Source organism: Pseudorasbora parva, chromosome 5 (assembly GCF_024679245.1).
Source record: "Pseudorasbora parva isolate DD20220531a chromosome 5, ASM2467924v1, whole genome shotgun sequence".
NCBI lineage: Eukaryota > Metazoa > Chordata > Actinopteri > Cypriniformes > Gobionidae > Pseudorasbora > Pseudorasbora parva.
Genome location: NC_090176.1, coordinates 37493935 through 37517898, shown reverse-complemented (window position 1 = coordinate 37517898; position 23964 = coordinate 37493935). Strand labels below are relative to the sequence as shown.

General features: G+C 37.6%; 1 protein-coding gene across 4 annotated transcripts in view; it reads left to right on the top strand.

Moving 5' to 3' along the window:
* Nucleotides 1-23964, top strand: part of ncam2 (neural cell adhesion molecule 2) — a 266655-nt gene that overhangs the window by 218474 nt on the left and 24217 nt on the right. For all 4 annotated transcript variants that reach the window (XM_067444204.1, XM_067444203.1, XM_067444205.1 and 1 more), the window contains 7 exons: nucleotides 5465-5610; nucleotides 9486-9636; nucleotides 10670-10857; nucleotides 11506-11602; nucleotides 17097-17270; nucleotides 18394-18513; nucleotides 18682-18803. In XM_067444204.1, coding sequence (XP_067300305.1) covers nucleotides 5465-5610; nucleotides 9486-9636; nucleotides 10670-10857; nucleotides 11506-11602; nucleotides 17097-17270; nucleotides 18394-18513; nucleotides 18682-18803 — 998 coding nt within the window. The remainder of the gene's footprint in view (nucleotides 1-5464; nucleotides 5611-9485; nucleotides 9637-10669; nucleotides 10858-11505; nucleotides 11603-17096; nucleotides 17271-18393; nucleotides 18514-18681; nucleotides 18804-23964) is intronic.

Genomic DNA, 23964 nt, shown 5'->3' with positions numbered 1-23964 from the left:
TGTGAATGTTGAGATGTTATATTGGTTTCACTGGTAAAAATAAATAATTGAAATGGGTATAAATTTGTTTTTTGTTAAGTTGCCTAATAATTATGCACAGTAATAGTCACCTGCACACACAGATATCCCCCTAAAATAGCTAAAACTAAAAACTAAAACTTCCAGAAATATTCAGCTTTGATATTAATGAGTTTTTTGTGTTCATTGAGAACATGGTTGTTGTTCAATAATAAAATTAATCCTCAAAAATACAACTTGCCTAATAATTCTGCACTCCCTAGATTCTAGCTCCATGCTTAATCTGACTCCAGTTTCAAATGATTATTCAGTTTCGATTGGGCTCTCTAATTAGGAACTAATCATATATTGGTTATGTATTAATTCAGATATTTGATAATTCTGGGTATTCCATACTTTCAACTATTCATTCATTAGGGACCCGTTGTCGCACAGAGACTCACATCAGCCGTGAAAATTGCCGAGTTCTGACAGAGGATGCAGGATGTGCTCTTTAACTTTAAAGGAGTGGTTGATTGCCCCTATTTTACAAGATGTAAAATAAGTCTCTGATGTCCTCAGAAGTGTGTATGTGAAGATTTCCACAGGTCATTTTTTATAGCATGTTAAAATTGTCACTTTTTGTAAGCAAAAACGTAGGTTTTTGTGTGTTCCTTTAAATGCAAATGAGCTGCTGCTCATTGAGAGAAGCTTCAAGAAATCCAGTTAGCAGCTCCGATTACCTCATGCAGACATGCAACACATTTGTTCAGTCTTTTATGTTCAAACCGGAGTTAGACAGCGATGGAGAGACTCAAGAAGAAGTGACAACATGTAGAATGAGACAGGACGTTTCTGAATGGTTAGTTGCTGAATGGAGCTGATTTGGAGTTAACTATCTTCAAGTCATTGATTAGAATATTCTGACATGATAATCTATAAAATTATCAACATGGCCTCATGAACGTTGTTGCATGATGTCACTAACCCGGGAGGAAGCTTGTGTAATCCCTACCAGCTGTTTGTTGTAGTCCTTAAAAATCAATTTCTTTAAAATAAATCTCCCTTTTGCCTTGAACTTTGAGCGTCGTAAAATTACAGCTACTGTTTATGCACAAACAGCAACATTACACACTAACTTAAATGTGAGATCATAATCAACCACCCCTTTATGTTAGCCCCTTTTGATCAAGTGTAAGTTTTCAGTAAAAGTCACAAAGCTGCAACTTGCTAAGTCAGTGATAGTCAGTAATCGGAAGGTCCCAGGATGTGCCCAATGCTCCATTCATAGGGCCTTCAGTTTGTGATCTATCCTGGGCACACTAGACTCTGTAAAAATGATTACAGAATAAATCAAACATAACATTTTATGTGTCAGGTAAAATGTACCATGCCAATTACACAATTGGAATTAGAAAAATTCAAAGCCAATTCAGAAATAATAAATATATAACATTAATTGCCTATTCGCACGGGATTGTGTATTATCTAGACCTCTGTGATTTAGAAATCCCCCCCCCCCCCATCAGACAAGATGGAGGCAGATGATTCGCTGTGGCGACCTCTGAAGGGAACAGCCGAAAGATAAAAGAAGAAGAAGAGAAGCTGACAATATACAGCGGAAGATTCAGTTTCAAAGCTAAATCTAAAAGTGCCCATTTAAGCGAGCTTGTCATTGTACTGTTCTGTTGTTATGTTTTTCATTAAGAATAGTATTGATATTGATATTAAACACACCATTTAAGCAATTTGCTCCAAAATTGGTACTCATTCTAAAGTGTAAGTATAATCCACGTGGCCGCACGGGAATTCATAACGGTGCGCATTATGAATGCAGCCTCCATTCTTCGTGAAAGATAAAGATATAAATGCGCACGGGAAACAAAAACCTTGCAAAAATGATATACGATCTGCCTAATCCTGGCCAAATCACAGAGATGCTAATTTGCACAGGACTACTATCACGGTACCTCAGTGTTCAGCGAAATATAGTAGGTCATTTGCAGGGGAATTTTTACTTTACAAATTACAGACATGGCCGATTCGCTCGAGATTAAGATCACAGACATTCTCTGCAATTAGTACAAATCACCAGAGGTCCCCAGATAATACTAATCCCCTGCGAATAGGGCTTTAGAGTAAAAGATGCATACCTGACAGTGAAGAAACACACGGCAGTGAGTTCTAAGTGTAGGAGCAACTTCAAAGCACTACGGGAAGTGAAGACAATAGATTCACAAGATATATCATATGTGTTATTGACATTCTTAGTAAACTATCCGTGACTCAGTCATTGTGAAAGGAGGGGAGTAGGGAGAGGGGGGTGAATAGATAAGTGAGGACTGAAGTTTGGGCAAGTCCCACCCCCGAAAGTTCCTGAATTTTGAAAAAATACTACCTCCTGAGTAGGGACTTTCTGATGTGGGATTTTTTACCTGGAACTTAATTTAGACCTTCAGTCTAAAGTTCCTGTAGTCGAAACACGCGTAGCATCTCAAAGTCCTTAGTTCCTGGGGAAAGTTGGTGGAAACACAGCTAAATTGGAAATCCAGTCTTACAACAGTCACTTTTGATCAATTTAATGTATCCTTGCTTAATAAAAGTTTTAATTTAGTTTTTTTTTTTTTTAAATGCACCTTTGAATGGTAATGTAACCTGCATTTAAATTATTATATATTATTAACAGCATTAACACTTAATAAATAAATGTATATTTACATTACATTTCATATATCTTGATCGTTTCACTCCTGAGTACATTAAACTAAATACAAACTTTACATCTTCTTAATGGATAGTGTAACCTTATTTTGAGAACAAGGTGATTGACAGGTACATCCCTGTGCTTTCCAGAACCGGCCATACGACATGCTTTTCTTCCATAAACAGACAGCCTAAATTGCATGAGAATGGGTGATGCATCCTTTATGGCCAGGAATTTCGATTTCAATTTTCATGAAGCTGCCAACATTTTCACCGATTATTCAGATAGGGCCTTGTCTGCTCATGTAAATGTATGGAGATTTATTCTGTAGTCATCAGAATCCTTTCCATGTGCAAGCAAAGGGTATTCTTCAAAGCAACTCTTTTAAATGAGCCCCCGTTATTGGATGGGAGTTTTGTTTTGCAAAGCGTGTTGGGATCCTGAGTTGTAACTTTCCTTTATGACCCCTGACAGCTAACAGAGACAAGGCTGCTAGGGTTTCCACTGAGCTAGGCACGTATCTTTTGCATTTCCTGCATGCTCATAAAACTTGCTTTTTGTCTTTAATGAATGGCATCCCAAGGTTTAAGAGCTGGATTATCTTGTCATGCCTTATCTCAGCTCTGTTTTGTCATTTGATGATATGTTTGTGGGGTCCTAGTGGTGTTTTAGTAATTCTTATTAAAATAATATTATTGTTCAAAGTGTGTAATGAAACTGACATTGTGCACAAATCGTGGGCTGGATTTGCTATCTATTGACAGAGATGTAAAAAAAAAAAAAGAAGAAGAAAAAATGGTCAAAAAATGTGCTTTAGGCATCTGTTCTAATCTATTCTAAAGGCAACATTAGACCATCTAAATGATAAATGACGGTATCATTGGGATTTTCCTCATTTTTTTTAGATTGCAATGTGCACCATACATAGTCTCTTGTGGGAGGCATGAGAACGATTTTTCTCACCCAGTACTGTTATTGTTATCATAGTTGGGCCTGTTTTGAGTATGTGGTTTTGTCAGTCTGACCTAAAACCAACATGTCCGGCCATGGTGCTGGACATTCTGACTTTGTGGACAGTAGTTAGATATTAATCTCACTGTTCTTCATTTAAAAAGGCAACAAAAATGCTCACTTTAAAAAAGCATTGACTAATTAACTTTCCTTCCTATCTCTATCTATCTATCTATCTATCTATCTATCTATCTATCTATCTATCTATCTATCTATCTATCTATCTATCTATCTATCTATCTATCTATCTATCTATCTATCTATCTATCTATCTATCTATCTATCTATCTATCTATCTATCTATCTATCTATCTGTTTACACTTAAAATGTATTATTATTTGACTACATTAGTTAATTTGGACTAACAAAATACTTTAATAATCTTTGTTCATGTTAATTTACTAATGCATTACTAAAATTAAAAGTTGCATGTGTTAATTTTATTTAATGAACCTGAGCTGACATTAATTGAAATTAATAGTTGTTGTGTTTTTTTGTTTGTTTTTGTGAACTAAACATTAGCTAAGATTAATCAGTATTGTGTCAAATGTATTGCTCATTGTTAGTTCATGTCAGATAATACAATACCTAACATTCACTTATGGGGCCTTATTGTAAAGTGTTGCCATCCTTCTTACTGTTCTGCTGTTTTCTTTTATTTATCCACTATTATTGTGCACCCTGCGGCAAGTATTTTCTGATGTATATTTATCAGGTTAAATGCAGCGATGGTGTCACCTCTTTGCTTGAAGGCTGCCGTCGCTGTTGTACATCAGTTTCCCTACTAATGAGCAGCTACACAAGACAAGCCTTATCTTAGATTTATGATGAGAATCTTAAGTATTCCTATGCCACACAACCCCTGCAGTTTACTAATGTTTATTTACCAGTGGGAGCCTGTTAGATTCAGATAGCAACAGATGTGTTGTGCTTGTCAATGTGCTGTTTCTTTTTCTGAACTCCAGACAGACAGGAAAATGTTGACCTTTCTGCAATATTCTGTTGTTTTCTCTTCCATCTGGGTGCCCATGAAGGATTTTTGATTGTCAGACCAGAATGATGTTGTCGATGCAAAGTTCAGTCTGATATTTACTAAATCGTTACCCAAGAGCAAGTCTTTATTCTGAAAATGGAAATATGTTTACATTCTCCAAAGCTATTTGAATATGTATATTATATGTAGTGGAGGCCATCTAGTAGTCGCTGAGTGAGTAAACCTCACTCCTCTGATCTAAAGACACACTCTAGCGACCGACGCGAGAGGTTGCAGCCTTTAACCTTCTTTGTTAGAGTGTCCGACTCTCATGCCAATAGACATGGGTTCTAGTCCCACTTGGAGCGGGCGGTTCGTACAGGAGAAGTTACATTGGTGCCGTGACCTGTATGGGAGTGAGTTTTAGGGGCATGAGTGTAACAGAGGCCAGCTAGTTACAGCTGTGTGAGTAAACCTCACTCCTCTGATCTCAAGATACTGATGCTAGAGGTTGCAGCCTTTAGCCTCCTTTTTAGTGTCTGACTCTCATACCGGCAGACCAGGGTTTGAGTCCAGCTTGAAGTGGTTCGGTTTGAACAGGAGGAGTTACATATACATGTAATATGTTTCTGCATGTAAGGGCAGTCAGTGATGGATATTTTAAGACTATTATAAGCTAAGGTTGAGTGTTTGTTCATTGTTTCTCTAAATATACCCACTTTTTAGTTCTGTATATTTCTCTTTGGTCTTTGTCACATTGTTCTTTTATCTCTTGCAGTCCAGCCACACATTACTAAGCTAAGGAACGTGACGGCTGTTGAAGGCAGCGCTGCTATGATCTCCTGTAAGGCTGAGGGTGAACCTCTGCCTGAAATCTCCTGGAGGAGAGCAAGTGATGGGCACAGCTTTTCAGATGGAGATAAGGTACAACATGATACATGATATTAAATAAAACAATAAAAAAATCTGTTCAACAATTTGGGGTTGATATGATGTTTTAAAGGGATAGTTCACCCAAAAATGAAAATGAGCCAATGATTAATCACTCTCAGTCATCCTAGATGTATATAACATTCTTTTAGACAAGTTAAATCAGAGTTACATTATAAAAATCCTGGCTAATTCAAGCTTTATAATAGCAGTGATTGTTGCTCTACATTTACTGTAATTTTTCTTTGTAAACTATAACCAAACTATTTCCAAGAACAAATTTATGTTTAGTTGCAGGTTTTCTCTAGCATTTTGCCAACACATTAACCGCCAGATTTGTGAGATGTTCAGGCTTTGCTCACGCCCACTGTAATAGTCATGGACATTAGAGGATATAATAGTCTAGCACACAGAGACACAGCCCTGAGGCATGCTCAGTCTGTGTACCAGTTGAAGGCTGAAGAAGGCTTTCTGTGCTCCAATAATGCTGCGCATTTCCTACCGGCATGCTCTGTGTCTGCGTTGAATACGAATGCATCCTGCAGAATGGCAAATGCGATTGCAGTGGCCAGCCGGGAAAGATGATGGGAACAGAAACTGTCAAAGATCATTAGAATTCTGTGAAAGGTGGGTTGTTGGCATCAACAATAGAGGCAAACGGAGCCTGACTCCTGGGAGGAACTGTGAAAAGACTCCCCATCACAGTTAATCTAGCGAGAGCTGCTCAGGTAGCGATTAGAATAGCCTGCGTGGCTGGAAAATGAAAGAGGATTCATACAAAGAGGTGTAGGAGAGCAGCGACGCTTGCCGCCACTCAATATGAACAAAATGAGTTTGATTTAAGCTGCTCTTTCAGAGGTGTGGGGATGTGGAGGTAAGGTAGGGGAGTTAGTCTGGTACAATTACTCAGGGGCCGGGACAGAAACTGTGCTCTGAATTCAGAAGTTTCAAACAATTGAATTGGGAGACTCTTCCCTCCCCTCCGTTTAACACAGTGGTTAAAGTGAGAGTTCAAAACGGGCACCAATTCCAAACGAGTTGAATGGTGGAACTATGCTGTGAGAGATTTGACATTTGGTGCTTTAGCACAGTCCATGGGGGCCAATTAACAGCTTAGAATGATATGTGTCACTTCAGGGGTGAAAAAAAGCAAATGAAATTTTTAAATATCAGGCCTTGTTTTGTTGTTCCTGATTCCATGTTCCAAAAACAGCTTTCCTGTCTTAAAGAAATATGACTTTCTTTATATATAGCAAAAGGTACATTTCTTAAGAACACCCTGGGCCACACTTCATGGTTTTCATACAACAAAAGTGAATTAGGAGAGAGGTTGTCAAATGACAATAAAAGCAAAAGAATCACAGAAGTAGTCCAAATGACTGGTACACCATACTAAGTCTTCTGAAGCCATTTTGATAGATAATTGCGACGAATAGAATTACATTTTAATTTATTCACAGAAAATCTCCATTCTGTGTTCATGATAAAATGGTAAGTTTAATGTGTTTTATGAGTAAAAAGTAGTGTCCAGTTCATGAATAAATCATTCCTTTGAATCACATCCTTTCGATTAATTAATTTGCAAAAATCACACAAATCTGAATGATTTGTTCATAGATCAAAAACTGATGCAGTCCTTGAGTTAACCCACTGCCTCACTGAACCGGTGTCAATGAATACCGTCACAAAAATATCTTAGCATCAAAAGACTTGAAATACTGTGCTTAAATCATATGGGCCACTTTTATGATGCTTTTTTTGGAAACTTGAAAGCCTTTTATTGTTATTGTAATCTTCAGAATTTCTTTTGTGTTCCACAGAAGAAGCCAGACAGGGTTGGAACGACATGAGAGTTAATAAACAATGACAGAATTTTCAGTTTTGGGTGAATTATCCCTTTAAGCTGGTGTGACCTGGTTCTTTCAGCAGGAAGAGTCTGGGAAATGGGTCTGGCTGCTATGATGCATGTGTCAGCGCGAGTATGGAGATTAGTGACTGACTGAGGGCAATTTTGGTCAGCTCAGATGATGAGAGGGGTGTTGAGACAGAAAGACAGGCCTCAAAACTGTCATCATGCACTGCCTCTTGTTAACCACACTACTGCTCACTCTCACTAATCAAATCTGACGCCGCCACACATCCCTCTACTGCTTATTATGCAGTGAACGCTTCAGAGGGTGATTTACATCAGAGCGGTGTTGTGGTCTGTAAAACAGAGGTCTGTGTGATGTCTGCTCAACTTGTTTGCTTTTAAGATTAAGGTTAGACAGTTTGAGATCCATGTTTTTGAGGGTGTCTGTTTTGCATCCTTTAGGGACTGAGTGATAAAAATCTATTCTGGGACCTTGCCGTCCTATGGCAATAATATCATCTCACAGATTGAAATTTCTTTTGCAAGTGGTTTAAAAAAGCCTTTTAGTTTGAATAGAAGTTCTGTATTCTAAAAGAATTCAGTTTCTAAAGCCGTCAAGTGAAATGTAACAGGAAGTGGAGTGGAGCATTTTGGAACATTTTACATAGGCAGCATCATGCATCATACAGATAGCAGTCTCCACACAAAGGGTCATTTCTATTCATATCAATAGAAGTTGGCATTATAATGTTGCTGAGCTAATGGCACAGTACACCAAGCATAAAAAAGGGTATCATAATATATATTTTTGAAAATACTTTACTCACCAAGGATGCATTTATTTAACCAAACACTGTAAAAAATAGACATTTTCTATTTGAATATATTTTAAAATGGGATTTGTTCCTGTGATGGCAAAGCTGGGGGTTTTTAGCAGTCATTAATCCAGTGCCACATGATCCTTCAGATATCGAGTATGCTGATTTGGTGCTCAAGAAACATTTCTTAATGTTATCAATCTTGAAAACAGTTATGTTGCTTAATGTGAAAACCACAATGAATTATAAATATAAATTATCATTATCATTATAAATGTCACAATGTAACTTTTGAGCAAATTAATGCATGCTTGCTGAATAAAAGTATTAATTATTGTTATTTTTATTTTATTTATTTATTTATTTTTAAATGTACTGACCCCAAACTTTTGAATGGTAACAATTTTGGATTAGTTTTCTTCGCTCTTAGCTTGGTGTTGCATTTTCTGCTAATTTCATGCTGCTTTAGAAATTGTCTACAAGAAGGTGTTTTTGAAGGCGGCATAATTACGCTTCCTGGAACAGCCTTTTATGTTGGTAGCATGCTTATCATGCCTTTAAAGCCTGCCTTCATGGGCAGCTCACTTTGGCACAGAGCCCATATGCATAATATCGCCTCAGTTATGGTAATGAACTATATTACAACTTCTATTTGATGAACATTGGTGTGTATTTTAACACTTATGTTGTCAATATTTTATAAAAGCAACACAGTTTTTCTATAGCATCTCTTAACCATGTCTTATAGCTTTATGTTCTTTATTTAGAGGGGGTAATGGAATAAGGAGGACATGACACAGTCCTAACTTGAATATGCGTCCCTGTAGGAGAACTACTTACAAGAGAAGAAATATCTTTAAAACATTTGTACTGCCAAATTGATGTTCACAAGTCTGAAAAGAGTGCATGGAAAGTTAGAAACGTTTCTGTACTCATTTACTACGAGTAATATCTGGCTGGTCATGTGAGGAAGATATTGTGGTATTTTAAAAGTTAAAATTCTCTGCACCCTTCGCTTCCATGCATCCCCTAAAAAACTCCCTGGTTTGGATCTGTCCTTGTAAATGAGTCATCTTTATTGTTAAATCCTCACCTCTTGCTATTACATGATTTTAATCCCACAATCCTGACTCACTGATTGTCTGGTTTATCTGCTTGTCAAAATAACTGAAGCATGTAATGATTTTTTTTTTTTTTAGAGTCCAGATGGGCGTGTGGAGGTGCGAGGCCGTTATGGCGAATCCATGCTGACTATTGTTGGAGTCAGGCTATCTGACTGGGGACGTTTTGACTGTGAGGCTCTCAGCAGAATCGGTGGACATCAGAAGAGCATGTTCCTGGATATTGAGTGTGAGTAGTCTAAATGTTCTGTGCAGGGTGCAGAAAAATTCAGGGTGGAGTTCAAGAATTTATAAGCTGGAAGTTGAATTGAATTGGTCACAGCTTGCAGTAAACAAAATATTTGTATTTGAATTGGAGTGACAGGAAGAGGAATTTAAAGAAAACAATTTCATAAATAATTGCATCATTCAATTAAACTAATTATGCCTATTCACTATTTTTAAATTGTATAATATTTTATAAATTATATTTCCATTATATATATATATATATATATATATATATAATGGAAATACCCATTATTATAACAGTTGTTGGTGATTTATACCAAAAAGCATCAATGTAATTTAATGTATGTCATATAATTCAAATTTGAATTGCAATTCTGTATAATGTACCCTTAGAACCAGTGGCTGCAGTAGGGTAGATGTATATCTCATTATGATGTGCACTGAAATGGACCATCTAGCAAGGTTGCTAATATACCCATTCATTCAGTCTCAATCCGTCACCGATATGACACTGTGGGCTGCATCAATCTCTTTAATGGAAAAAATGGGTGTGATTGTGTGCGTGCTGTTCCTCTATGTCTGTCTATGTGTGTCTGCGGGTGTATGTGGGTGTAAGACTGAGAAATCACATATAATGCAGCATTTCCAAATATCCCGGAACTCTCTATCTCACACCCTCTGCCTCATTGCGTCTCTCTTTCACTCTGCCAAATGAAATCTTCCACCACCCACTGCACTGTGGGAGAAGAAGGGGTTTGAATTTATGTGGCTTGTTTTGAAAAATTAAAGGCAACCTGCAAGAAGTGGCCATGCTTCAGATTCAGTTTGATTAGGAGCCCATTTTAGCCAGGTAAAGACGAACTCCATGATAAAGTGTTCGGTTAACTCGTATGTGGAAGCTCCGACCTGCTAGGTACACGTTTGAATTTAATTTAGACTCCGGCAGCTAATCTTGAATGAGTTTTTGATGGATGACTGTTAGAAGAGCTTGGTGTGCCATTACTGAGTACTCCTTTACCGTTCTTTCACAGATGCACCAAAGTTCCAGACAAACCACTCTATATTTTTCTCTTGGGAAGGGAACCCGGTCAACATCAGCTGTGATGTTATGTCTAACCCTCCGGCCACAATGCTGTGGAGACGGGAAAAGCTGACCATCCCCAGTGAGGGTGCTGGAAACATGCGAGTGCACAGTGCCCCCGGCAGATCGCTCCTAGAGGTAACTCGCCCACTGCTGTCAATTATTTTCACTCCTTTGTGTTTGCTCAACTAATCTCCTCACGAGTTCTGATAAAGATAGGAAGACCAAGGGAGTTAGACATTAACGACATCTGGGTCTTAGACAATGCTGGCTGTCATGATGCAAACAAGTAAAGCTGCCATCAGGTTTGTTTAAAAAGCTCAGAAATACTGAGAAATTATGCAATTAAAAATGATCTGTAGTGTTGCAATTTTTTTACAGTGTATTATTTGCTAATGATCATGCAGTTTATGATAACTTTAATCCATTTGAATGTAGGTGTTTTGCATGCTATCCCTCTAAAGTATAACATAAAACCTGGAAAATCTTTTGCTAAAACATTCAGGGCTGCAGAATGGGATCATTTCTGCAGTAAATATCATTTGTAGTGATACACGCAGATTTGTCTTTTGTGACCTCATCTGAACTAGATAACTCTACTGAATTCTGACAACCCGACAACACTTTCCTTCTCTGGAAAAAGATCAGCAGTTATTTTTACTGAGCAATTTTAGTATCAAATGAACACAAGATCAACTAAAACAACATATCATGTCATTAGACATATAAAATGACAAGCCTGTGAAACAAGAAAAATTAATGTATGATCGTGTAACTTGTCCTCAGGTTACCCCGATGTCAGACAGAGATTTTGGCCGTTACAACTGCACAGCCAGGAACAACATTGGGATGCGCTTCCAGGAGTTTATCTTGGCTCAAGCTGGTGAGTGTTAAGAACAGTTAGAACATAGTAATACAAAAATCCAACGTTATTGTGTATGTCAGTATATTAGCTGCATGACAATAGTATTAAAATTTGTCATTTTCAATGCTGAAATGCTCTTTAATCCCAGTTATACAAGTGAGACAACAACATATAGGTCACTCCAGAGGACAGTAAAAACCATGAATTACGAATGCTGTGATGAGAGAAACTAATTACAATTTATAATGGGGCTAAAATCATTAATTTCCTGAAGTTTAAAGGGTGAATTCACCCAAAATATGAAAATTATGTCATTATTGACTAACTCTAATGTCATTCAACACCCGTAAGACCTCCGTTCATCATTGGAACACAGTTTAAGATATTTTATGTTTAATCCGAGAGCTTTCTGTCTCCCTATTGAAAACTTATGCAGGGCAGGGGTATACTGTCTCTTAAAGCATCAAAAATACATTTTGGCCCAAAAATAACAAAAACTACTACTTTATTCAGCATTGTCTTCTCTTCCGGGTTTGTTTTCAATCCGCGTTCGCGACTGCTCTGTCTCCTTGAGGCTATAAACAAAGCTTGCGTGCACCAGATAAGTCGCGAACGCGGATTGAAAAAAAACACGAAAGAGAAGACAATACTGAATAAAGTCGTAGTTTTTGTTAATTTGAGACCAAAATGTATTTTCGATGTTTCAAGAAATTTAAACTAACCCACAGATGTCACATATGAACTACTTTGATTTTGATTTTTATTACCTTTCTGGTCCTTATGGAAAGGGACAATATGCCTTGCATACATTTTCAATGGAGAGACAGAGAGCTCTCAGACTAAATATAAAATATCTTAAACTGTGTTTCGAAAGATGAACGGAGGTCTTACAGGTGTGGAACAATATTAGGGTGAATCATTAATGACATCATTTTCATTGTTGGGTGAACTAACACTTTAAGTGTGTAATTTTTTTGACTTGAATTGGATTTGAAAAAAATAAATAATTATTGTTACCACTCCTTTAGTGGAGCGTAGAGGTCTATAAAACTTGGGAAATGCTTTCTGTTACCGTTCCCATTCATTTCAATGGCAGTTTCCCGACCTTCTGAAGTGATTAAACAGCAAATATTTTGAGCCCCTCATTTGGTCACTAGAAAAACATCTGATAAAAAAAAATGTATTGTATACATGACTACTTTTGAATGACCCTCAATTGGAAAACATGTTTTCTGGGGCCATATTGTGTAGTTTACATGCTAACCAGTCAAATTATGACCCGCTTGGATCTAAAATGTACATTTTTGTCTCAAACAGTGCCATGCATTTAGGACAAGACTATCTGTTTGGCTGAATAATGGCAAATAGGGTGTTCTGGAAGCTATGATTATTTCAATTCTTCTTGGTGCCACAGAAATTACACATTTCACCTTTACGGCTTGAATGGATTTTAGGCACATTAGAAGTCCCATCGAGTCTCACTCTTGTCAAAGCCTGTCCACGTACATGTAATCTTCTCACAGAGCTCCTCAGCAGATAATAATGACTTTTGTATCAGGCTGAACGGCGTGGCAGCGCTGGAAGTAAACACGCTTCGGCTTTCAAACAGCCAGCAAAAACATGTTTCGAGTTACTCAAGCTTTGAAGAGCTTATGACAGCAGCTTTTCTGAATGTAAGACAGATCACTGTGACGGATTGTTGTCCACTGTTGTTATATTGTTTGCGTCTTGTGTTTAGCACAATGAAAACATATGTATATGTGTGTATATGTTTGTCTTTGCTGTAACCTCATTTGAGCAGACAGGCAAAGGTGGAAGTGTCTTCTGTGGCACGACATCTCTTTTCTGTCCATCTCTATATCTCTTCCCAAATGTCTCTCTCTCTCTCTCTCTCTCTCTCTCTCTCTCTCTCTCTCCTCTCTCTCTCTCTCTCTCTCTCTCTCTCTCTCTCTCTCTCTCTCTCTCTCTCTCTCTCTCTCTCTCTCTTTCTCTCTCTCTCTCTCTCTCTCTCTCTCTCTCTCTCTCTCTCTCTCTCTCTCTCTCTCTCTCTCTCTCACTGGCACTTCCTCTACATGATCCTATATAACGCACACCTAATTTGTTTCTCTCTGTCTTCCTGCTGCCTCTCCCTGTTTCATTTACTATTTCTCTCTCCATCAGCGGTCTGGCTCTCACATTCTCAGATGCTTGTTATTCAAAGCGGTTTGTGTTTTTTGGCTTTGTAGGGCAAAGGGTAAAAAACTAAACCAATGCATGAAAGATTGCAAAGAACATCTGAAACTATCCCATACCGCCTACAGTACATACATGAGAGGTTTAGGCAGGGTACAACATGTTTTTGTATCAGATTGGCAACATCATGGTGTGTGTTGCCTGAGGACAATGAACTAATATTGGAGCCTCTGTTGTGAAAAAGCCTGGATGGAATCATTCATAAATGTGATGTATCCACATGCCTAGTGCTTTTGTTTATCAGATAATTTGGCTACAGTTTTACAGCTACCAATAACAGGATGGAGCTGAGGTGCCTGGTTGCTGAAACCACGCCCACCTAGTGACAATTAGTGGCAATCCACATGTAACTTAAAGTGGCCACGCCTTTAATTATCCAGATCTTGTTAAACAAAACAAAAATAACCCCCATCACAGTTATTATGAAGGGCAAAATTTGCTAAATAGACCAAACCACAATTTGTACCAGGTTGTAAACATGTTTTTTTTCTGCTTTAAAGGCCCACTGAAGTGCCTTGAACGTGCCGCGTTATTCAATGTGTTGACGTAATTCCTCCCTTTTTTGAAACAGTCAATAGCGTTTCTTTAATATACAGTTTAACTAGAGCGCAAGAGCGGATCTTCTCTGTTTGGTAAGCCAGTTTCCTCGAACACTGTTTACCATCATAATCTTCTCCATATCGCTTTGAAATGCAGCATTCTGTGCAGAATTCAAATGGGTCTATATGTTTGTTGTCTGCGCCGACTCGCACATATGATCCGCGCTGCGCTTTCGTGTCTGTAGTCTAAATTTAGACCTGAGCCGTTGGGATGTGTGCGCGGCTGCGGTGCGTGAAACTAACGTGAAAACAGACTTTATTCGCCTCAAATGAAAGCAAATTTACACGGAATGGTTTCCTATCGTATATAGTGTGCTATGTGCCTTTCACCATGTAGAAATTAGTAAATGTGTGTTAACAACTGACCGATTTCAGCCGCAGCTTCGGCAGTGTAGGGGGCAGGCTTTAGATTCTAGAGAGCATTTTGATTGGACAGAAGATTTGACGAGAAAGTGAAGTCTGCGATGATGTCACCAAAATCTGAGATTCGTTTTAACGGAAGTGGGAGACTGTAAATTTTGAATGCTTATATCTCCTAAATGCAAATTTTGTCATAGTTTTGGAACATACCAGCTTATTCATAACTTTAAGGCTAACACAGTCATACTAAAATCTAAAAAACTTAAATTTTGATTTCAGTGGACCTTTAAAGTTGGGCATTTTAACATAGGGCTCATTGAGAGTCTGCTGCCTTTTTGGAGCCTCGGGAGGTAACGTGCAATAAACCAATCATAGTTTCATCTCCCATTCCCTTTAAAAGCCAGTTGCGCTTTCACCATATTTTTAATATTTAAAGGTGTCATTAACTGCCTTTTTAAAATGTTTTATGCTGTTGTCTTAGCTCAATTTATGACATTCATGTGGTTTTTACATTCAAAAACATCATAACAAAAAAGTAATAGGCTATTTTCTACACTGGTTTTGAGGTTTAGGCTCTCTCCTGAATGCTCGGTTTCAATGGGCGTGCCGCTCTGTAGACTTGGAAGTAAACGCCAACGGCTAGTATTGGATAAGATTTGCATATTTAATGAGCTTCTACTCCTCTGTCAGTTGACTTGAGGGAGGGGTTGTTTTGAAAGTGGCAGCCGGATTAATTCTCTCACAGGGCTCGCAAAACTTCTTTACAACGTGAACAAGAAAGGAATATTATTTCACCAGCCTGCCAACAGACTTCCGTTTTGGTAGCCCATATGGAAAAAACATAGCCCGGGATGTTGGGCTTTGCGAGCACTGGCCCATAACGTTACATGTCCGATTCTGATCCCGAATCGCAAAGAACCAACAAATAAAGGATTTTCCAGCCTGTGACAGTGTGCTAAGGTATGTTCTGTTAGACACATACACATAATCAATAGATACCAAATTATTTGTAACAATGCAATACTATCAGATATAAAAACATTATATGGTTTACCCATATAAGTGTGTTGCACCATTCCTTTCAGATCCAACATAGAAGGCACAGCACTGTTTTTAAATCTCAATAGTTCTGTAAATCCAGTATCGACCTGTTTTTTACTTACAAACAATTCTGCGTTGAAATGAAGCAAACAAACGTCCGCTCATTCCTAATATTAGGATCTGAAGGAAGCTTATGCAGCGACTGTGTTCTTCCACAACCAGGCACAGTGCAATATCTTGCTATCTTCGGCATGTTTACTGCTCGCGACCCGTTTAGCTCCAGTCGTTGGGCGGGGAAGCAGGCGTACATATTTATCTGTTGAGGCAGCGTTTCCCCGTTCTGTTACGTCATTGATCAATAGATATTTGAGAGCTCTCGTTTTTTTGGGCCTGGTGTCAATAAAAGCTTTTATTTGACTAACAAGGAATTTTTCAGCTCCGAAACTTACAGGATATTCTTATATCACGATGAACTTTTATATATCAAAGGCTCAAGGTAAAGTTGATTTCTCAATTCATCACCCCTTTAATAATGTGTGTGTGTGTTGCTGCACGTCCCTGTGTGTGTGTTATAAGCTAAGTGAACACGCGTTGTGGACTCACCTATAGGAGCATATTAACATGCTCTATAGATAACAGATAACACAAAATGATGCTCCAATGACTTTAGACCAGGTTTTTGTTGGTCAATGGTGTTTTCAGTTGCCTCAAAATTGCAACGTGCCAATAATGTGCCTGAACAGATGTCATTTTCAGACCAGCACGCTCATGGGTACACAAATGAGCGAAAATGCATTATTTAAACAACGCAATGTGAAAAGGATAACTGCGTTGGGCTGAAACTAGCAAAAAAATATTGTGTCGTGCCTGCCGCCATATAGCGGCAAGAGTAAGATAGAACCCATAGTGTTATAAAAGCAATAAGCCATGAGAGGGGCTGTGGTACCATGATTTTGTCATAGATTTTAGGCAGTAAGAATACCTTTCATTGCTCTGACTTATTTCTATTCTATTTACTTAACATTCAACCTTCATTTATTTTTCATAAAATGGGAGTACAGTGCAGTCTTTTCTTGCCGAGTGTGTTTGTGGTCTTAAAAGACTTTCGCTGAGGGAGCTTGGGTTGCAAGACCCTGAAAGCAGCTCTATAACTGTGTTTTCTACCCCACAGAAAGACACACAACCAGTTCCTTTGATACTCTCAGAAACTGTGGCCTTGGCACATAAATGGAGTCGTTTGTTAGTCTCTCTTCCCCTGACCCATAATTTCTCTGTCACAGATGTTCCCTCAAACCCTTACTCTGTTCGGCTGAGCTCGGTGGCACAGCGCGTGGCCACAGTTACCTTCACGAAGCCTGACTCCCATGGTGGTGTACCCATCAGTTACTACCTGGTCAAATACAAAGATATCAGCTCACAGGACTGGAAGGATGTGAAATCACAGGGCACGCAGAGTAAGTGCAATGGTTGTCCACTGCTGTGTTTTATCAATGCCTGTGTTAAACAAGCCAAAAAATTATAGATGAAACCATACTTACACTTACTAAATATTTCACCCAAAAATGAAATATGTGATTGTCTTTCTTTCGTGGTATAATATTAATTATTCAGACTTCTTCTATTAAATTATGACTTCATAACTCGTAATTGTGGCTTTATATCACACAATTCTGAAGTCAGAGAATCTGAAAAAAGTCAGAATTGTGAGATTAAAAAGTCGCAATTACCTTTACCATTTTTGTAAAACTTTAGTATGGGGAACACATATTCACTATTAACTATAACTTTTACCTCAATAAACTCCTAATTTACTGCTTATTAATAGTTAGTAAGGTAGCTTTTGTAGCATTTAAATGTAGGTATTGGGTAGGATTAAAAGATGTAGAAAGAATAAGGTAATGAAGAATAAGGCATTAATATGTGCTTTATAAGTACTAATAAACAGCCAATATCCTAGTAATATGCATGCTATATGCAACTAGTTAATAGTTAATAACTGACCCCTAAAATAAAGTTTTTACCCAAAAAATCCATACAACTTGTGTGTTGCTTTCCAAGATCTCTGAAGTCATAGATCAAAATGTAGACAGATATTGTGCTATTGACCATACTACTCTATCTATATTTATAGTAGAGCTGAGCTGTGGCAGGCATATAGCACTCAACTTGGCTTGTATTATAGTTTCATGTTGAATTTTACCAGATAAAACTTCAGACTTTAGGTTGACCCTTCAGCCATCATTCTCACTAGAGAATTGCCAAAACATTCAGTCCATATTGGCTTCAAGGGTCAAAATAGAACAGTGAGAAGAGCTTTGGGAGATAGAATTGCACGCAAACCAAAACTTAAATCAATTTTTCTCTACCAACAACCAAATGGGTCTGCAGGGCCAGGGACACATTCGAAAAATCAGATAAGGAAGTTAGGCTACTTCAAGGACTCTAGCTAATCCTAAAAACGCATGACTAGAGAAAGCAATCATTTGAAACCATGTACATGATTAAGAGACCAGTTTAGTATGTTCATTGAATCATTACCATTTCTCTGTCTTTTTCATTCTTTTTTTTCTCCCACAGCAATTGTGTTGCTCACTAACCTTGAGCCCAACACCACCTATGAGGTGAGAGTTGCAGCAGTGAACGGAAAAGGTCAAGGGGAGTTCAGCCGCACCGAGAGCTTTCAAACTTTGCCCATACGTGAGTGCCCTCTGCTTTGACCCTTAAACAGTGTAGGTTTGGAAAAATAACCTTCAGTAGTTGCACTATTGCAGTAGGATGTTGCTGCCAACCATTGAGTTAATTGATAACCATTTATGAATATGAATGTGGACCATTCATACATTGTTGACTTTTTATGTTATTCAGGAGAGCCGAGTCCCCCTTCTGTTCAAGGTCAACGAGGGGTGGGGAAGGCGTACAGACTGGGTCTGGTCAAGCAGGACGATGGAGGAATGCCCATTCTGGAATACATTGTCAAATACAAAACAGTAAGTGAGCTACTCTTAAAGACACAATGAAGGGAAATGTTCCAGTATCCCTATATCAATGTTTATTCAGTTTATGAAACTTACTCTGGTGAGGATTTTACCTTGATTCAGAGGATTCATCAAGGTAGAGGTACAACCAATTTATATGGGGATTTCTTTTAGTTACAGCCCAGAATATATTACATTCATTGTTTTGTTTTTTTATTATTAATTTGATACATATATTATTATATACTTATTTAATAAATATTATAATAATGATGCATTTTATTATTTCTTGTAATCATTGAAAAATATCAGAAATGTGAAATGTGGAAAACATGAGGATTTTACTGTTATTTGTTGTAGGATATTAATCCGGATGGATGGATGGATGGATGGATGGATGGATGGATGGATGGATGGATGGATGGATGGATGGATGGATGGATGGATGGATGGATGGATGGATGGATGGATGGATGGATGGATGGAGATGACAAAACACTCTTTATTGATTTAGGGTTTGCCATCCAAGGGTTTTTCCCAAAAAAAAATTATCATAATTTTGATCACACTTTAGATTTGGGTTAGCCAAGAAATCTAGACGCACCCTAGCGGCAGCAAATTTAATTTGCCCGCAAGTGTCCTCTAGGAACTCTCAATACCCTTCTGAGCTGTGTTCCTCAAAATCTGGACGGCCCAATCACGTCGTGTATAGAGTCGGCGGGCGGGGCCATAATGACGACGGCCGAGTTGCGTTTGCGTGCTTCTAGTAAACACAGAAACTGGCGAAAGGCGGCGGTCTTTCGAATCAGCTCTGACAGCGACTCTGGAAGACTTGGAGTTAAGCTTTTCTCTGAGAAAAGAACAAAGAGCGGCACTGAAGTCATTCTTAAAAAGCGAAGATGTGTTCGCAGTTTAGCCAACCGGATACGGCGAATGTTTAATCAGTCAGCGAGCTCTGCTTCACCTTTGTTGCTCTGGTTGGTGTAGCGCTATCCTATCGCGTGCAGAGGGAGTTTGAAAGACAACCGTTTATCCCGCCCCTCGGATTGAGCCCTGTCTATGGTGAGTTTCCAGACCAAACATCTTGATGTGGGTCTGGCTTGTCAGGCTAGATTTGGGTCCAATTTTCATTAATTTGAAAATCGGCTTTTGCCTCAATACACTCCTAATTACATAGTTAGTCAGGTATTTAAAGTTTAGGTATTGGGTAGGATTAAGGGATGTAGAATATGGTCATGCAGAATGAGGAATACATTAGTTTTTTTATAAGTACTAATAAACAGCCAATATCCTAGTAATATGCATGCTAATAAGCAACTAGTTAATAGTGAGAATTGGACTCTAAACTAAAGTGTTACTATATTTTTTTATCATGACTTAATTGGGGGATTGTTAGTTTGTGTCCAGCAGAGAAGTATTTTACAAATTGCAATGTAGAAAAGCAGCACTGAATGGAATCCTGTGGTTTTGTTGTTTGTAAGCGTAGCTTGTGAGATTGAGCTGGAATGCAAAGGGTGTTATTCCAGTAAACACATGGAGACGAGTGGGCGATGGTTTTGGTAATGAGAAGTGAAAATGCGTTTCTTTGTTTGAGCCCATGCCCCTTGTTTATGCACCAGCACGAACTACCGCATGCATAAAACATGCTGAACTAATTCTTGCACAAGATATTGCGCTGTTGTTAGGGCTTTCCTCTCAGTGACTAAACTATTGTGCGTCAGGTGTGACTGCATTGACCAGTTCTATAGAACTAGTGTGCATGCAATATAGGGCTTTGGGGGGATCAGGTTTTGCATATATTGCTGATATAAAATGAACTGAAATCACATATACTGTGGGGAAAAACCAACATTCCCCATGAGACAAAATGTATGAATATAAAAACAATATAATTCAAAGGAAAGTCCCCACCATGATAGAAAAGCAAGGTGGAGGGGACATTCAGAGATGTCCTCAAATGTTTGTTTTTTTATGGGGGGGGGGGGGGGGGGTAATAAAACATTTTCTTTTAGGATTTTGTTGATTTGGTTTGATTTGGTAGTCTATATTAATTAATATTATCTTTATGTGAAAACAATAAAAGTCTAAGCATATATAGCAAAAAAAATGCAATCTGTTTTCTTTGACTCCTTGAAGAGGAAAATATCCTCTTTTTATATATTTAGGTCACACTTATTTCAATAGTGCACTTTAGACATTGTACTAACTATAATAAACTTTGTAACTACATGTCAACTAACTCTGACATCCGAGTATAGATTTTATCCTGACCGTCACATGAAGAAACAGGAAAACAGGTTGCATCCACTTTTTAGAGAAAGTGTAAGCAGCAGTATGAACTGACGACCATATCTGTTGACTTTTAAGTAAAATCAGAAAACTAATCTAGTTAGTTTTATTATTGCCATTTTATTCAATTGAAATATCTAAATATTCATGAGAAGAAGAAAAATGAAGACTTTTAGATATCAGTCTGTATACAATGGACATCGGTTATGCTCATGTTTGCTCGATACATTAAAGGTATTGTAAAATGCTGTTATACTTCAGGACACATACAAAAGACCTGAACTGGAAGTGATGCCAACGACTTAACAGAATACAGATGTTTGTTAAGTATACACCTATTAGTAGACAGGGTCCCCGCGGAGTCTTAAAAAGTCTTAAAAAGTATTAAATTTCAGAATCAAAATATAAGGCCTTAAAAAGTCTTAAATTCGCGGAAGCATTGCGTTCTAGGTCTTAAATCATGTTAAACAGGTCTTAATTTTCCTACGTCCATGTAACGCTACCTCATTGAAACGCTCTCACGTCCCGCAGCACGCGCGCACGTGTGTGTGTGGTGTTTGTAGTTCTTTCTTTCGCTAGACCAACCATTGTTCGCTCTATTACAACTACAAATTAGGCAAGCATGCCACGTGTATTGCAGCCAATCAGCTTTCGTGTTATTGGCACGAGCCTCTTTCTGATCGTACCTCACAGACGCATAAAACGGATTTTATTCTTCAGCTGAGTCTGACGGTTCTTGCAGTTCCGCGATCATGAACGCGAAGGCGAATCTTTCTCACCATCTTGCATAATGACCAAATAAAAGTATAATATACTCGATTGCACTAAATAGAGTTAATAACAGTGATGTAAACGCCGAACTCCGATGTCAGGCTGTGTGTGTTTGCTGCCTGTCAGCGCTCGCGCGAGTGTATTGAATGTGTTATTTTTAGGCTCATTAGCCTAACGTTACTCTTGAACGATCAAATGTACACATTATGCATATGTCTATATCCTGATTTGAGTTAAAAAGTTTGGGAACTGTCAGTAAGTACTGGATCTGGGCATTAAAGCTCTCAAAGTGAAAGCAAACTAATATAGCTTAACAACAACACAAACGGGGAAACAGCACTTACACTTAAAGGAACACTCCAACTGTTTTAGAAATCGGGCTTATTCTACTTTGCTACATTTAGATATGTGGGGAAATGAATTTTAAGATAAGCTAGCGGAGACCCTGCCAAACATAAACAATGCATGCACTGAGACAAATGCATTTGCCCACAAATCTAAATGGGGTTTATCCAAAAGAAGTTGAATAAGCCCTATTTCTAAAAACAGTGTAGTGTTCCTCTTTGTATGCATCTTTATGTTGTATTTATTTTTCCTATTGTCATTTGTTTATAAGTATATATTTTATTACTGACCGATTACTTGATTACGTAATTACCTAATAACGTCTTACTTATATTAAGCAATTGCTTATTGCTCTGGTTGGTCATATTTCCCACCCCAAGCGATCGTGTTATTAAAGATAGATAGTGCACTACTGGAACAGCCTTTGTTTTTGTAACATGCCTACCAAACAAGATTCATGCATTTTGTTAGTTTTATTGCCATGTGTGATCATTGTGCATCTAACATAATAATATGGTTAATGTTGCATCCTAATTATGAAAAAATAAAAATGTATGAAAGTGACCACCACAAAAAAAAAAAAAAATATATATATATATATATATATATATATATATATATATATATATATATATATATATATATATATATATATATATATATATATTAGGGCTGGGTATCGATTCAGATGTTCAGATTCGATTCGATTTTGATTCACAAGTCCTCAAATCGATTCAATTTCGATTCAATTCGATTTTCGATTCAACTCAAATGAATATAGATTTAATACAAATACTGTAGGTATTTATAAAAAAGAACAGTGAACATAAATGTGTAATTAAAAAGAAATGAAGAGCCACAATCATGTATGTTAAACTTTTTATTTTAGGTACACCTGAGTACATTTAAACAGAACGCATCTCTATATTTCAAATCCATACAATTGTTAAATACAATTTTGATGCAACTTTATTTTTAAAAAAAATTATCTGAGAAGTATTTTATGGATGTTTTGATATATTTATTCTAAAAACTTAAAAAGCTAGGATATTGGATGTTTTTTTATAGCAATTTTCAGTACACGACAAGCTTTTCTTGCAATTTTGCTGCTCATGTGTGCAAATTTACTTTTCATACATGAGAAATGCGTTCATACTTTTTTTAGTCTATGGGTGAGTAGTTGTCGTGGTAACAGACAACAATACCTTAACTGACTTAAGTTGACTGTGGACTAACTATTATTAGAGGAAATCTGTTTATAATATAAGCTATTAGGGTTTGAATCATTATAATTTGAATATGTCTATAATGGCTAACGTACATGCTTAAGTGACTGCTCAAGTTTGATCCTAATGCAAGGCAAGCATTCGCGTGTATGTAATTATTTTTAGCAGTTGTGTGCTCGGCTGTGTGTGTGTTGTCACATCAAATGGTTCCGCATATTTTTAGTATTACTACAGTATTTCACCTCAGCATTATAAAAGGCGACAATGCACCGGAAGCTGCCATTTAAACACTGAATGGATAAATGATGTGCGCCTCTTGCTCCTTTGTAAGATTGCGCAAGGCAAATGGGTGACATCTAGTGGAGAAGACTAGTAATTAGATTTACGTTAAGCTTATGTTCAATGTTAGCGGAAATAAATATTTTTAAAAATCGATTCATGGCCTTTGAGAATTGATTCTGAATCGACCAGATTTTAAAAACCGATTAAAGCAAAATAGATTTTTTTTTTTGCCCAGCCCTAATATATATATATATATATAT